The sequence below is a fragment of the Nelumbo lutea genome, chromosome 1, assembly GCF_056320005.1.
Source record: "Nelumbo lutea isolate HS-2025 chromosome 1, American lotus-T2T, whole genome shotgun sequence".
NCBI classification, from domain to species: domain Eukaryota; kingdom Viridiplantae; phylum Streptophyta; class Magnoliopsida; order Proteales; family Nelumbonaceae; genus Nelumbo; species Nelumbo lutea.
In genome coordinates this window covers 62327964-62343850 of record NC_142684.1, presented here as the reverse complement: position 1 = coordinate 62343850, position 15887 = coordinate 62327964, and the positions used below count along the sequence as shown (strand labels likewise).

Below are 15887 nucleotides of genomic sequence, written 5' to 3'. Positions count from 1 at the left end.
TATTTTGGTCGCAAATAATTAGGGGTATTGCTGTTAGGTCTGCAGATGGTACCGTTTACCTGAATTTGAATTCAAATTTGATCTGGTTGACAGGTTAAGGGTGATTTGAATTTGATCTGTTTATAATTGGATTGAACATGGATCCATCCTATCTGATACAATTCGATTTAAACGTATATGTTTATATATACTTAAACACTAAAGTTTATATTCTATCTATTAGTAAAGTTGGTTAGAATGTTGTGTTGTTTTGTTTTTACTAGAGAGCTATTGGTTCAAGTTTCATAAAATTTATTTTCAATATATATATATATATATATATATATATTTCATGATATGCAATATCAAAGTCATTTTTAGTTCATTTTATTCATAATATAATATTTTGATAATTTTTAGTTTATTTTATTAATGCTATTCAATATCTGATTTCAATCCAGATTTGATCGAGTCCGAAGATATACAATTCAAATTTGGATGTACCTTATGTCCGACCTAATCCAATTTGTTTGCAGCCTTAACTGTTGGCCTCTTTGTTCTTTATCTCTTCTGAGAGAGATTGTTTAGATACCTAACTCTCAAATTCATGCAATACCCTTGCTTATTTTTTGTACCAAAAAAGAACCCTTTCTTAATTTTTTATTCCTTAGCTCTTATCTTTTTCTCTCCTTGTGTTTCCTTAGCTCTTATCTTTTTCTATTTGAGTCTTCAGTTAATTTTTTATTCCTTAGCTCTTATCTGCAGAGCTCTAACAAATTAACTTGATTTATTTATTATTTCATTTAATGCATATTCCCCTTCCCAATATATACCAGATGTTTATTTTCCTTTTTCTTGTTTCGTAATCATACTTATCCAAATATTAAATGTACCAAAGTCTATTTGGAACTGATGACCTTTGTGACTAATGAAATATATGAAATTTTGTAAGTTTTGAGTATCATTTATGTGTTTGATAACTGCTGTTTGCAGGATACAAGTAGTAGATTATCTGGATTGAGGCAAGAGCTTGGTGCTCTGAATCAACAAATAAGGAGCCTAACAAAATCGTTCCATGCTTTTTGTAAGATGAAAGGAGAACCAAGCTGTGATGAAATGATTATGTTAGCTAATGAGCAACTGCAGAAGAGAAAAAGTTGCAGGTCTATCCGTAAGGACTCACAGGTATTCACCATTATTGTGGCTTTTCTTCTCACCAACTCAATATGAGTATCTCTTTTACAGTGATCTATTTGTTTTTTTTGCCTTGCAAACTTCAGCTATGGTATTTGGAAGATCTGGACAGTAAGAGAGGATATCACAATTTTGTTCTCAACTATCACAGCTTCCTCATCCAGAGGTTGTTGAATTTAGCTGATTTCTTTGCCTTCTTTACCTAAGGTTATTGCAGTGTAACTAGGGCTTTATTTCTTGATACAGGTTTACCATCAACTGTAGTCCGATTTCAAGTATATCCATTTCCAATGAATTGAATGAAGCAAACATCTCAAATGTATGAGCTCTTTTTCCCCCCATTCAGAGCCTTTTTTCTCATCAATTGTTTCCTTAAATGACATGATTCTTTTGGTGTGTGAATTAGAGCTTCCCAAATATAAGTGCGTTCACAGCCTTTGCATTTGTTTTCAATGCTGAGGCTATTCGAAAGCATATCAGTCTGAAATGTTTGGCGCAAGAAATACAAGTGAGTTTCTCTTACTAGATTTCATCTCAGAGGAGTGCTTACCTTAGTTGTTCACATATTCTTTACTTATCTATTACACTGACTGAACCTTATTTTAGTGTTCTGTCTGCACTTTTTTCTTTTGGAATGACAGTGAACTGGGTCCTCAGTGGTGTGGGCTGAGCAAGCATTTCACTTTTTCCATTCTTCAAGTTTGGAACATGATTTTAGACTTTTGGAATGGCAGTGAACTGGGTCCCGAGTGGTGTGGGCTGAGCAAGCATCACTTTTGCCATTCTTCAAGTTTGGAACATGGTTTTAGAATCTGTGGTGTTTGAATTAGCACAAACTTTTTTGTTATAAAATTGCACAAAACTGTAGAGATGCTAGCATGTTGGAACTGTAGCATTGTTTTAGTGTATTGTGGATCCATTCCTGTCTCAAACAAGTATAAACGTATTCTTTATGCCAGCGGATAGGAGCATGGGCTTCCTCCTCTCTAAACGAAGGAATAGAAAGAGGCATCTTTATGTGCCACCTCTATCAATCAGTAATAAAACAACATTTTCTTTTTCTTCTCTTTTTTCTGTTTATGCAGACAACCAATTCTCTTCTGGGTAATCTGCTAGATGTGATTGAGGAAGTACTGGTAGCACGGCTAGAGATTCCAAATCTAATTCAGACAAGATTTCATTCTCCTTGTGGTAATGTATTTGTATTTTTATCTCCCTCTTTCTAGTTTGTAAAATGACTGCTGTTTTTTCTTTTCACACAATAATATTTTGAATATTCAAATACAAAATATGACATTTTAAGATTTTTTTTTTGAAAAATAGGGTAGTTTGTACAAATACCATCAATCAAGAAAACTTTTACATGTGCAGCTCATTCTTATTAGAAGCTACACATCAGGATCATACTATGACATTCAGATCCCTTTTTTTTCTGAAAAAAAGGTAATTTATGTGAATAAAAAGGACGGGGTCCAGTCATCAGCAATTCTGACATGTTCAATAAAAATCCTTTTATCTTGATGGATTAGCCAATGATCAGTTTAAGAAGCAGAATATTATATATGATGACTAACAGAGTTTATGTTCCTTAAAGAAATCAACAACTTATTTGAGTCACCATGTCTGCATCACTTCCAGGTTGGCTCTAGCTTTGAGTTGTCTAACCCATGTTCATATGTTTGCCAACTGGCTACAATTAATTCTGTCATACATTCCAAGAAATCCTGATAATTGATCAGTCTAATCTTATTCTTATATATATATATATAAACAAGGAAGCCTAGAATTTTTCTCCTTTTTTGAATTATTTTTTTAATTCCATGCCATTTTTGAAACGACCAATGAGATGCACTTTCTCAATAACCTAAATAATCTATTCTCCTAAAATGTCTCCTAAACTACCTCCCCCACTTTCTCCGAAATTATCTATAATTCCTATTCATCTCCAAAATTATCTTTTATTATATAATTATATATCCTAAAATTAATATTTATTGTATTTTAGTAATTATTTATTGTTTTTTGTGATAAATGTATTTTCAAAGATTATGTATAAATTTATTTTGTTTTATTATTTAACAGAAAATTTTCAGTAATTATTGGAGATTAAACTACTATTATTGAAAATTTTAAATTTAATTTATTGTACTTATTGTATTTTTGTTATAACTTATTGGTTAATATTTATGAGAGATTAAACTATTATTTGAGATTATACTTTTTATTGGCTAAGTTAATATATTTTTAGTTCTTATTGTATTTTTGTAATTATTGTATTTTTCATTATCAATATATTTTCAATAATTGTGTATTTTTGCTATATGTTTTCAATAATTATTGAAGATTAAACTATTGTTATTTATCAGAGATGAGACTATTAACTTAACTGAAATTATGAGTGTTCATGAGATGATTCGGTTTGGTCGTAAACTATTTGGTCAACCAAATTGACCTGGTTAGGTTGGGGAGTTTGTTAGCTGAAACCGACTGAACGTTTGTGAAAACCGACCCACTCAAATTGTATTGGTTTGGCCGTTTGGGTCGATTTTTTGGTTTGGTCAATCAGTTCAAAAGGTTTATACTTAAAAATTAAATTAAATTTTAAAAGTTACAGTGCAATTATTAAAAATTATATTTAAAATATAAATATTAAAATATATCCATGGTTAGGTTGTTTGATTTTGATCAGTTTACAAATGTCCAAAGCGAAACTGATCCAACTTTGTCAGATTGGGAAATTTTTGAACCAAATCCAACCTAAAATTCTAGAAAACCGACCAACTTGGGTCGAGTTGATCGGGTTGGTCGGTTTCATCAGTTTGATGAATAAACCTAAATAAAACTAATTATTGTTATTTTTGTATTATAAAAAATTTATTAAAAGTAGTATATAATATATGAATAATTATTAATTATTTAAAGAGTTGAAAATATAAAACAATTGTATACTCTTATGTGTTTCTATTAGGGTAATTTACTAGAACACACCTTATAGTTTTACATATTTACTTAAGGCTACCTTAGGTTTTCATTTTACTAAAACATCTCATATATTTTACAACTTATTTACTTAATCAACATTTCATTAAGGAGTGTTTGTTTTTCTATTAGGCTATGGTTTTTTATTCCAAAAATACCCTTAACACTTTTTTTGTACATAAAACAAAATTGACCAAATATAGCCAATAGAGTGGTTGTCCGTGTCTTATTAAGGGCAAAAATGGTATTTTTATTTTTATTTTTATTTTCTTTTGATTAAATTTATTTAAATGAACATTAGGGTCAACACTATCATTTTCCACTATCATCTAATGGAAGATTGATTAAATCCACTGCAAATTATAAGTGGTGTTTTAGTAAAATGCTAACTATAGGGTCGATTGTAGTAAATCCGAAAATGACCCTTTCTATTACTTAGCTTTCGCTTAATAAATATTGTGCATCGCACGGGTCCCCACTAGTATCTATATATTAAACTGGGCCTACTATGTCAGCAGGCCTCTCCTTTCTCATTAACTCCTTTGATTATCTTTCATTAATCATTCCATTAACTCTCCTCGAACTCACTCTATTAATTTTCTCTCCTCTCAATTACTCCATTAAATTGTTTAAAATAATTGACTCTTTTTCTTTTTCTTTTTCTATTTTTTTACTTTTCTATTTTCCTTTTTCCTTTTTTATTTTATTCTCTTTCCTCATTAATCTAATAAACCAAAAACAATTTGCCTAGGGGTCATCATTTCAATCCAGCCCAGGCCTGAGCTTGCATCAGGCCCACAAATTCCAGGGCCAAGCTTGGGCCTACTACTTCAAGGTTGGCGTGAGCCCAACACAATCCGTAAACAAATAATGGTTTAAAAGTTTAAGAAAAATATCATAAATAGTTAATTCACCTAAAAATAATGAGAGAAAGAGAGAATTTTACCCATCAAAATTCCCTTTATTTGTTTTATATTCAAATTCTATTTTATTGGTTAATTGTTAGAAAATTATCATTTGAAATCTAAAAAGTAGAATTAATAAAAAATACTAAAATTTAGCAATTTTTATCTAGCAACTGTTCAAAAATTAGGAAAGCAATAAAAGTTGGTAGTTTATAAATTAAAAATTAAAAACATTTGAATTCTATTTAAAAATAACTAATTTACCATGATAATTAAAATTAATATAAAAAATAATAAAACAAACAATTTGCATTCCATATAAAAATTAATTAAAATAATAAAACCAATAACGATTCAAGTAGAAATGCCATGACAATCCTACTTATGGATGACCATTTATAACTTAGCCCAACCCAGTTCTAACCCCACTTTGTCCTTCATCCCAACATAAAGTCCTCGTGGATTAAGAAAGATGTATTAGTCATGGCATTGAAAGACATGGAAAGCATTTCTCATCCAAAGGAAATGAAAAAAAAAAAACAAAAAAAAAGTGCTAAATGCCCTATTTGTCAACTCAAGCATCTGAAATCCATGTCAAAAGAATATTTGAGCCTCTTATTATTAAACCTATAAATTTTCTAGGCTTGAGCAACTATATTCTTGCTAGTTAGGCCTAGCTTGGATCTACACCAAGCCCACACATAATGTGGGCATTGGGTAGGGCCAGAGCTAAGCAACCCCTAAGCTTGACCTGGAAGTTTTATACATGTATGGTAAATTTTATTATATAATATTTAAGATAACAAATTTTATATTAATATATAGATAGAAAATTATATATGTTTTTATAATATACTAAGATTAAATAAAAATATTAATTTGTAAAAAATCATAGTTTTATAATTAACATGGGGAAGCTTGACTCTATCCCAGGCCCAAACAAATATTATTATGCTTTGGGTGTTGTCCAAGTTGGACTAGGCAGCCTTAAAACCTGTTAATACACTATCAAAAGTTGGCTTGAGATCTTTTATTTTATTTTTTTAGTTCATTGGGCTATTCAATGGGGTAGCCCATCCCCCTTAGCTCCTTTAGCTACAATAGTAATAATTTTTATCTAAAATAGTTGAAAAATCCAAAAATAATACATGCATGGGTTGTACTCAGTTTGGTTTAGTCCAATTACGAATGTCACATTGCTCTTACGGGTGCAACTTGGGCGGGTTGGGTTAGGTTGAGGATCAACCCAAGCCCAATCTGAAGTCTTGAACCCCAAGCTTGGGCTTAGATTAATTTAATTATGATCGAATAGTTAATCTATAAATATTTTAAATATTGAAGTAATATTTACAAAAAATGGTAATGTTTAATCATTAATAAAGTAAAATAAATAAAATAGAACACTAAAAGATAATTTGGAAAAATTATTTTATTAACCAATTGACAATAATTTATTATTTTATTAAAAATCATTGATATAATTAATCCACCCCATATCTCCTTTAGCTACAATTGTAATAATTTTTATCTAAAATAGTTAAAAAATCCAAAAATAATACATGCATGGGTTGTACTCAGTTTGGTTTAGTCCAATTCCGAATGTCACATTGCTCTTATGGGTGTAACTTGGGCGGGTTGGGTCAGGTTGAGGATCAACCCAAGCCCAATCTGAATTCTTGAACCCCAAGCTTGGGCTTAGATTAATTCAATTATGACCGAATAGTTAATCTATAAATATTTTAAATATTGAAGTACTATTTACAAAAAATGGTATTGCTTAATCATTAATAAAGTAAAATAAATAAAATAGAACACTAAAAGATAATATGGAAAAATTATTATTTTATTAACCAATTAACAATAATTTATTATTTTATTAAAAATCATTGATATAATTAATCCAAATTACTAAAATACTAATTTTTTTTTGTTACAAATTACTAAAATAATGATTATTTATTTTAAACAACATTGCATTCCTTATAATTGTTATCAATTTCTATTGTCTGACTTTCCCTGCTAGTTGGTGTTTAAATATGTACGCTATTGTTATGTTGTTATCTTACATATAAGGTTCTTGCTTAAATGCTTAGGCAATTCCAAGTTATATTGTTCAATTTTTTTACCTTTAATTCCAGGCAAGTACTGAGGATTATTTTTGTTTTCTTATAAAAATATAAGCATGCATGCTATAACTTCTCTTGGCTCATTTGTTTACAGCTGAAAGGCTAGATCTGGAGCTTTGCTTCATTGATTTGAAAACAGGGAAGAAGGTTACTTCAACACTTGACGTGACTTATTTGAATCAGTAAGCTTTCTCTCTCTCTCTCTCTCTCTCTCTCTCTCTCTATATATATATATATATATATATATATATATATACATCTTGGGTGTTTATAAATGGTAAGAGAGTTAGAGGCTCAGAAAGCATTAACATGAGGTGTACCATCCTTTCTGCCTCTAGGTTTCATTTTGGTTGCATCTAATATATGTCCTGTACTAGATATCTGAGATGAATGGATTGTCCTACCAACTGGATTGATTTGGTCTTGGTTAACGTCGTTAAGAAGCTCAATTTTTAGGATGTTTTCCATGCATTTGATCATACACATATATATTCTCATTTATTTGTGTTGATAAATGTTTGATCACATGCACACGTGTTTGTCGCACCATATATTCATGTAGTGCATGTATGCAAGTTTTTCCATCTAAAATGTCAATATGGTTTCCATTACCACACCTTGTACGTTGGGTGTGGTGATAGTTGGCCCCGGAACTTTAATTTAAGACAAAGATCCCACTTTCTAACACTTTGCCTCCTTCATTAGCATTCTGTGAGTGAACTTCAAAAACCTCCTTGACTATTATGTGTTTGTTAAACATTTCTAAATATCTAAACTGCCTTTTCCTTAATTTTTGGGACCATTTTGTCCTTCCTCTCATATGAATCTTGAAAGGGAATTTTAGTAAATTAAATTCTTATGTTAAGCCAATTAATGGAGACAGTGCAAAGTGTTGGAATCTGAAAGTTGAAGGGGTCTTTCTTGCAAGTGAAAGTTTGGGGGGGGGCTTAAGTGACACTTGCAACACAACAAAGGGTAAAACTAAATTTTGATGGAAACTCCATGGGTAATCCAGGACCCTTGGGAGCTAGGGGAGTCTTTAGGGATCGGGAGGGCAGAATGGTAGCACTATATACTCTGGCCCCATAGGAGTGGGAGACTATGAGAGCTGAAATTTTGGCTCTCCTACAAGGCTTGAGATTTGCTAAGCAATGGGAATTTCAGAATTTGGAGGTGGAAGGGGACTCTAAATTATTAATAGGGTGGTTGCAAACAAAGAAGTTGGGTGTATGGAAGTTTAGACAACAAATAAGGGAAATAATCTGCTTGGCAAGGGAAGTTGGAGTAACATTCAAATGGGTAAGGAGATCAGCAAACTCTGTGCGAGATAGCTTGGCAAAATAGGGGACATTCAGGGAAAGCTTTTTTTGGGTCGTACTGTAACTCTTGATGTTCTTTTGGGGTCAACACTCTTTGTCTTAATGGTTGACAGTGTAAGACGTTTATTTGATATCTGATAGTGTGCGATCTAGATACTCCTAGATGGAAGACTAATCGATCTCTAGTTGCGCGACGAGCTGGACCAATTTGTAGAATAGTAGATCAGAGAACCCGGGGTAGCTAACTCGACGAGGTCGCTTCGATGCTTAAGTCAGTACTTATACTGTGAATGCGAGCTTGAATATTTGAGTGCTTGAATGCTAGTGAGTAAAATAATCATGCGTACTTCTCTTTTTTCTCTTCTCTGGGTCTTCGGGGTTGGTGCCTTTATATAGGCATTGTTCAGTGTGGGCCTCACGCACTACATCTGAGATTTTTGGGAGATCGTGCCTAACTGGTCTGAAATCCTTGGAGGTAAACATCATACACGTTGACCACCCTTCGGAACATTCGGTACGTGGGCCAATTTCCAAGAATCGTGGGAGCGTCGTGATATGCATGTCGAATTTGTCGGCGAGCACGTCTCGCACGTCGCCACTTGGACCTCAGTTAGGCCCGCATGCCCTCGAGAGAGGTCGGTCCTTGCGTTGAGGTCACTTCGGCCAGTGACGAGGTGCTGTAGGTCGGCCCTGGATGATGTGCTTCTAGCGGACCTGAGTTGTGGTCGAGGTCTTCAGGTTGGTGGTGAAGGCATGTCACTAGGTTTGGGCTAAGAGAAACCACGATCTGGGTCTCCAAGTCATTGCTTAGGTGGTGTCTATGTGTCAACTAACTGCTCCAAGATGCCATGTGTCATGATGTCATTGGAGGGCCAAATCTGCCCTCATCAATTGCCCCCCACTCCCGAGCTGAGAGTAGCTCGGCGAAGGGAGGAGGTTGTTCCTTTTGGCCTAAGATGATTGATTCGATCAGTTCGTAGTCACAAGCGTTGGTTTGATTTACTTCTCAAATTGGAATAGTTCGAGTAGTTGCTGCCTTACACATGACCTTGCTGTCTTGATTCTTGGGGCACGAGAGCGAACTCATCCTCTCGAGGAGAGGTGAAGCAGGTACCCCGAGGGCATCTACCTTATTAGGGATGTAACCGTCAAGGGGTTCTGCAACCGACCATTACCTCGAGAACGAAACTTACCATGTTGTCCTCAAAGGGGGGTTCTAATTGCGTGATTGCTTTATTAGGTCGCTCCACCTAGGTAGACTTCTACGCAGTGTCACTCGAACTGGTTCTCAAAAGAATAGCCAGTGAGTTCGACGCGGAGCCTAAAACGAGGTAGTGGTCTACTGTGAAGAGATCAACCAAGTTTGTGTTTGTCATGGTGCCCAACTAGTATGCCAAATAGGTACTGTATTTTGTCCTCCACTCCATTGCGTAAAAGTTTTCTAAGTGTGGATTACCCCGAAGTGCCAAACTGTATGCACACTAATGAGGCTAAACGCGAACTGCTTTTTATTTTGCCCATGCCAAAGAGGCGACTAGGTATATGCCCGAGCTGACGTGGACAAGTGTGGATTACTAACAAAGTGCCGGGCTGACGAGCTAGGCTCTAATAGGAATAACCCAATCTCAATGTACATTGAAGTAAATAGACATTGTAGGGTATGTGCCTGTCCTACCTGTGCACAAGCTACTTTTTTATTTGCCCATGCCGAAGAAGCGACTGGGTCTCATGTGGTCCCGAGGTCTTTTATCAGCTCGACACCTTAGCCCTTGGGCTCTGGGAGTGACTCACGGTCCACTCTCCTTATCCTTATTTAGCGGACGTGCGACCTGACCTTTCCGCCTAAGCGGGTGGTCATTCTGTAGTAACTTCTCATATGGCTGCTTCTACGTCATCCCGTGGGATTATCTTCTTGGGTGAGTGCTTGCGAGACCACAACGTACATGTTCTGCCCCCCTTGCGAGGGCATAATGTTGTTGTCGGTGTGAGTGGTTAATTCAGGGCCACCACTGCACTGCATCAGCCTTGTTAGTGGCGCCGATCATCCACTCCTACAAGAAGCCACTGGGAGCTCAACCTACGGGGGCAGCACTACTGACTTTAGGTCACCAGCTTGTATGTGAGCCTTGGAAGGCTCGACCTGCAAGGGCGTCCATGCAGTCCGTTGGCCGCCAACTCCCGTGGAAGCCACAAAAAGTTCGTCTTGTAGAGGCGACCTTCCGAAACAAGGCTGAACTCAAAGGCACTTTTGAGCAACATCAACACCCATAACGAATACCGGGGGACAAAAACACCTATGATGAACCTAGAGAACTCCCCTGTGACAAGCGGACAAATTCAAGCCAAACTCAAAATCCCCAATGCCCTAGATAAATACACTGCTACTATATGTGAACGCCCCTCTTCCCATGGTAGAGCCGACAGTGGTTCCCACCGGGATTGAAGCGTAGCAGTTCTATGAGATGAAGTATGGATTTCCAGACCTGAGCATGGGAGAAGCCCGATGTAGACAACAACAGAACATCCTCAACTCATCCTCAATAGCAGTCAGCCAGGACAAGGCCTCATCAGCCCTGTTTCGCAAGGGCGTCCATGTAGTCCGTTGGCCGCCAACTCTCGCGGAAGCCACGAAAAGCTCGTCTTGTAGAGGCAACCTTGCGAAACAGGGCTGATGAGGCTTTGTTCTGGCTGACTGCTATTGAGGATGTTTTGCTGTTGTCTACATCGGGCTTCTCCCATGCTCAGATCTGGAAATTCGTACTTCATCTCATAGAACTACTACGCTTCAATCCCAGTGGGAACCACTGATGGCTCTACCGTGGGGAGAGGGGCGTTCACATACAGTAGCAGTGTATTTATATAGGGCATTGGGGATGTTGAGTTTGGCTTAAACTTGTCTGCTTGTGACAGGGGTGTTCTCTGGTTCATCATAGGTGTTTTTGTCCCCCGGTAATCGGTATTCGTTTTGGGTGTTGATGTTGCTCAAAAGTGCCTTTTAGTTCATAAAAAATGGAATTTAGAAAGTGAGAACTTTAGTTTCTAAAAGGTGAGATCTTAGCTTTTTGGAAGAAGAGGACTTAGCCTTTTAGAAGCTGAGAACTTAGCTTCTTGTAGCGTTTCCCACAGACAGTACCAATTGATAGTGCGCGATCTAGATACTCCTAGTTGGAAGACGATCCGATCTCCAGTTGCGCGACGAGTTGGACCAATCTGCAGAATAGTAGATCAGAGAACCCGAGGTAGCTAACCCGACGAGGTCGCTCCGATGCTTAAGTCAGTACTTATACTGTGAATGCGAGTTTGAATACTTGAGTGCTTGAATGCTAGTGAGTAAAATAATCACGCGTACCTCTCTTTTTTCTCCTCTCTGGGTCTTTGGGGTTGGTGCCTTTATATAGACATTGTTCGGTGTGGGCCTCACGACCGCATTCGAAATTTCTGGGAGATCATGTCTAATCGGTCTGAAATCCTTGGAGGTAAACATCATGCACGTTGACCACCCTCTGGAACATTCGGTACGTGGGCCAACTTCCAAGAATTGTGGGAGTGTTGGGATATGTATGTCGACTTTGTCGGCGAGCACGTCTCGCAGGTTGCCACCTGGACCTCAGTCAAGCCGGCACGCCCTTGAGGGAGGTCGGTCCTTGCATTGTGGTCACTTCGGCCAGTGACGAGGTGCTTCTAGCCGACCTGAGTTGTGGTCGAAGTCACCAAGTTGGCGGTGAAGGTAGGTCGCCAGGTCTGGGTGAAGAGAAACCACGATTTGGGACTCTAAGTCATTTCTTAGGTGGTGTTTATGTGTCAAATAGCTGTTCGAAGATGCCATGTGTGATGATGTGGAGGGCCAAATCCGCCCTCATCAATATCCTTAATGAAAGTTACCGTTTCAAAAAAAAAATCTACAATTTACCCTAATAATATGAGGTTTACCATTCAATGACTGTCATCTAGCCCTTTGTTGCCAACATATTAAGGTTGTAACTTGGGTTGGGCCACCTGAACCTGTGATACTTGGGTACCTATACATATCTAGTGTATTAGTTTGTACTTTATAGCATAACACTTCTAAATTATGTAAAATGGCATGTTTTGACAAAATATTCTATAAATAGAGATGCACATGTTAGAAACTTTGTTAAATTTGGCAAGAACAAGTCTTGAAAAATGACATTTGGCTTAAAAAATTAGACATAAATTCATGGTACAAGCATTTAACATGGGATAACACAAGTCTTGAAGATGATCGGTTTTGGGAAATGCAAACCTGTTTCCCGTACATGTCCGTATCCTTATATGGGCATCCTAGATCTGAACCTAACCCAATTCAACCAACCAAAAAAGGGTTGTTCTGAGGATATGGTTAGGGTTGAACTGTTGAAGACGGCTAACCCAACATAAAGTTTGGTTGGTGGTTCAAAATATTAATACACCTGATGTGCACGAACATGCATATAAGGTGTTTTGGGTGGATTGAAAAGAGTTCGGCTTCAGTCGGGGCTGTCTTGCATCGAGAGTATGTCCATATTTGTGTGTTTTATTTCATGGGAGATTTTACGAATGCAAGGTTGGAAAAGGCTGTTAGAATGGTGTGGGCACAAGTTTGCCCTTATGGGAGCCGATTTCGATCGAAAATTAATTTTTTATTATTTTTTCAGTTTAATATTTTCACAGGGAATGATAATATTGTTATTTAACATTTAAAAAATGACATTTTGGAAAAACCTCATGGACTTGCTAAAATGATATGATCTGCCCAAAATGAGGCCTATTGTATCGGTTGGTACCAAGATTCTAAATATCGACAGACTGATACATCGATAGGGTGTATCGGCTTATATGGGTGCCTTTTTTTATGTTTTATTTATTTCTTTTTAAAACCGGTTTAGAGGGTTTGGTTAAGTCCCAATTACCTTCTGAACCATGATCTGACCTGATACAATCCCTGTAAGGACATATTGGGAAGCTCTCGGCACAATAAGTATTGGCCGGTACAGGCTGATACGTATTAATAGTTTGAACCTTAATCGGTATCTTAAACCTTGGGTCAGGTTGGATTAAGGTCGATACTTTTGGCAACCTGAACCCTTGTGTTACACTTATAATTATATATTATTGTAGATGCCCCAAAAATTTATTCTTGTACATTATGAATGAGAAATGCATTTATATATATTTATTTTAGGGGGAGGATGGTGATAAATGTTGGTTTATTGTATAATATTGCTACAATAAGGTATGATGCTTATGCATCATTTTCATTTTAAATGTCTGCTCCATGAATATGATGGTATGTATATGTGAATTTATTTGTAAATTCGGTAGGTAAAGTTAGAACCTGAATGCAACCCAACTAACCTGATCTCATGACCAGGTTTGGTTAGGCTTAAGAACGTCATGTCAATGATGATTCTGGATCACCTGTTCATGAGAACTCTGCCCACGTCTATTAGCAACACATTACCCCTGTGAATTGGGAATATCTTCCCCTGCATAATGTTATGTAGGAGGATGAAATGTTCTCTTTGTGTGGCTGCGATGTTATGTGGGTAGACGTAAATAGAATTTATGTGGGCAGGAGATCCGGACTTGTCAATAACATTGTGTTAGCGTTATGGTTAGGATTGAGGTTTCACTTACACTGGGTTATCAAAAGAAACCTGAACCCAACCCAGTGTACCCCTATCCAATGTTTTCGAACTACCGTTGACCCGGATAGTCACACCATTCGGCTTGGGAATCACTTAGGTAACCAGTTCTGTACTTCCGTTTTATTCTGAACTTGGTCTTTGGCAAAAAATTATTAAATCGGTCAATGATTCATCGACTCAAGTGGTCAAACTGTTAATTCATTTAATAATTTTGGTCATTTTTTATTTTTAAATTTTTATCAGAATAGTCATCTGTTTGAATCGGATGATCGAACCAGGAACCGGTGGCCATTCAATCGGAATCGTTTAGTTCCGGATTGGTTTTTAAAACATTGCCCATTTCGAATGTTGAAAGTATCGACACGCTTGATACGCTTTCGAGTATCAAAATGTGTAATTATGACTTTTTTATTTTAATATTAGTCTTATATTAACATGATTTTCATCATTTAAATCTATTAAATTCTTTCCCTCTAAATGTTGTGCAACTAAACTGAGACTCATCGAACCTTGGGTTCCCTGCCATACGAAGGTGACCCACGTATACATATCTGATGTTTAGGTTGTTATGCTCATTCTGACATCATAATAATCCCACCCTATGATCTTTGGTGGTAATGCCATCCAATTGTTCTGAATTGACACTTTATTTATTTGTTTTTCTGATACAGCGGGATATATCCTTCAGATCTACTCCCATCACAGCTGAAGACTCAGGGCTCTGGAAAACAAGCACTTGTCCAACCACCACCACCACCTCTCTCGGGTGAAATTACTACTGCACTTGGGAATCTTAAAGTTGGCAGCTCAAGGATAATAAGGCTTTGTAGGTGTATCTCGCAGAAGGTTCAACGTCAACCATAAACAGGTAGTAACATTTGGAGCTCAACCTTCCATTGAGCCCAGCCACCATCAGCATAACTGTGCCATGGTTCATTCCGAATGTAAATTGCATTTATTTTGTAGAATTATCACCCAAACGTTTCTGTTTGGGCTTGTTCACGCTTGTTTTGTGAAAGGCTATGTGTGCTCAAGAACTCGAGAATCTCGAGATCAAATACGTTCTTGGGCAGCTGAATTCCGTTAGCCAATCGATCAAAGCTTGAGATATTACCAAGAAAAACATTTACATTGAAGAAATGACTTAAAACAGGTCTTCGCAAAATATCTTGGTGGTTTATAATCGTTCTTAATTACCCCATAGACTGTCCAAATTGCAGATTAAAATTCTCCGTTCTTTAGCTTCTCTTACATCATGGGTTAAGGCATATAGGCTTGATAAGGTATTTTTTTTGGTTTAAGTTGCTCCCAAGAAATTTCTTTATCAAGTGAGATACTGAGTTTTTTTATTTTTTGATAGTTTGGAAAAGTGGGACACACAGCCCTGCAGTAGCCCTCCCCCAGTCTTTAAGCCATGCCCAAGAGAAATGAACAATTTTTTCTTTTTTCGTAAGTTATTTATCTGGGCAAATGCACTTACCCATATAAGTGTTTCTCATATAAGACTTATCTAGGTAAGTGTATTTATCCATGTTCTTTTATTTCCCATGTAAATAAGGTAATGATCATTTTAACCATAAAAATTCATTATTAAAATGAGTATTTTTGTTCCATTCAAGTGTCGACAATTTTTATCCCAAGTGAAAAAGTTATTTACCTACTTAGAAAAAATAAACTTTCCTCATTCAATTGTTTGGGTGGGATTTTAATTGCAGGAATTGTAGTTAGTTTACCTGA

General features: G+C 36.4%; 1 protein-coding gene across 5 annotated transcripts in view; it reads left to right on the top strand.

Moving 5' to 3' along the window:
- The window catches only part of LOC148874864 (uncharacterized), a 39253-nt gene extending 23938 nt beyond the window's left edge, over nucleotides 1-15315 (top strand). For 3 of the 5 annotated variants that reach the window (XM_088966009.1, XM_088966010.1, XM_088966012.1), the window contains exons 10-16: nucleotides 973-1164; nucleotides 1260-1339; nucleotides 1420-1492; nucleotides 1580-1681; nucleotides 2259-2364; nucleotides 7278-7365; nucleotides 14822-15315. In XM_088966009.1, the coding sequence (XP_088822135.1) occupies nucleotides 973-1164; nucleotides 1260-1339; nucleotides 1420-1492; nucleotides 1580-1681; nucleotides 2259-2364; nucleotides 7278-7365; nucleotides 14822-15014 (834 nt within the window). In that variant the 3' untranslated portion in view covers nucleotides 15015-15315. The remainder of the gene's footprint in view (nucleotides 1-972; nucleotides 1165-1259; nucleotides 1340-1419; nucleotides 1493-1579; nucleotides 1682-2258; nucleotides 2365-7277; nucleotides 7366-14821) is intronic. The other 2 variants (XM_088966013.1, XM_088966011.1) reach the window with 1 other exon arrangement.
- The last annotated feature ends 572 nt before the right edge of the window (nucleotides 15316-15887 follow it).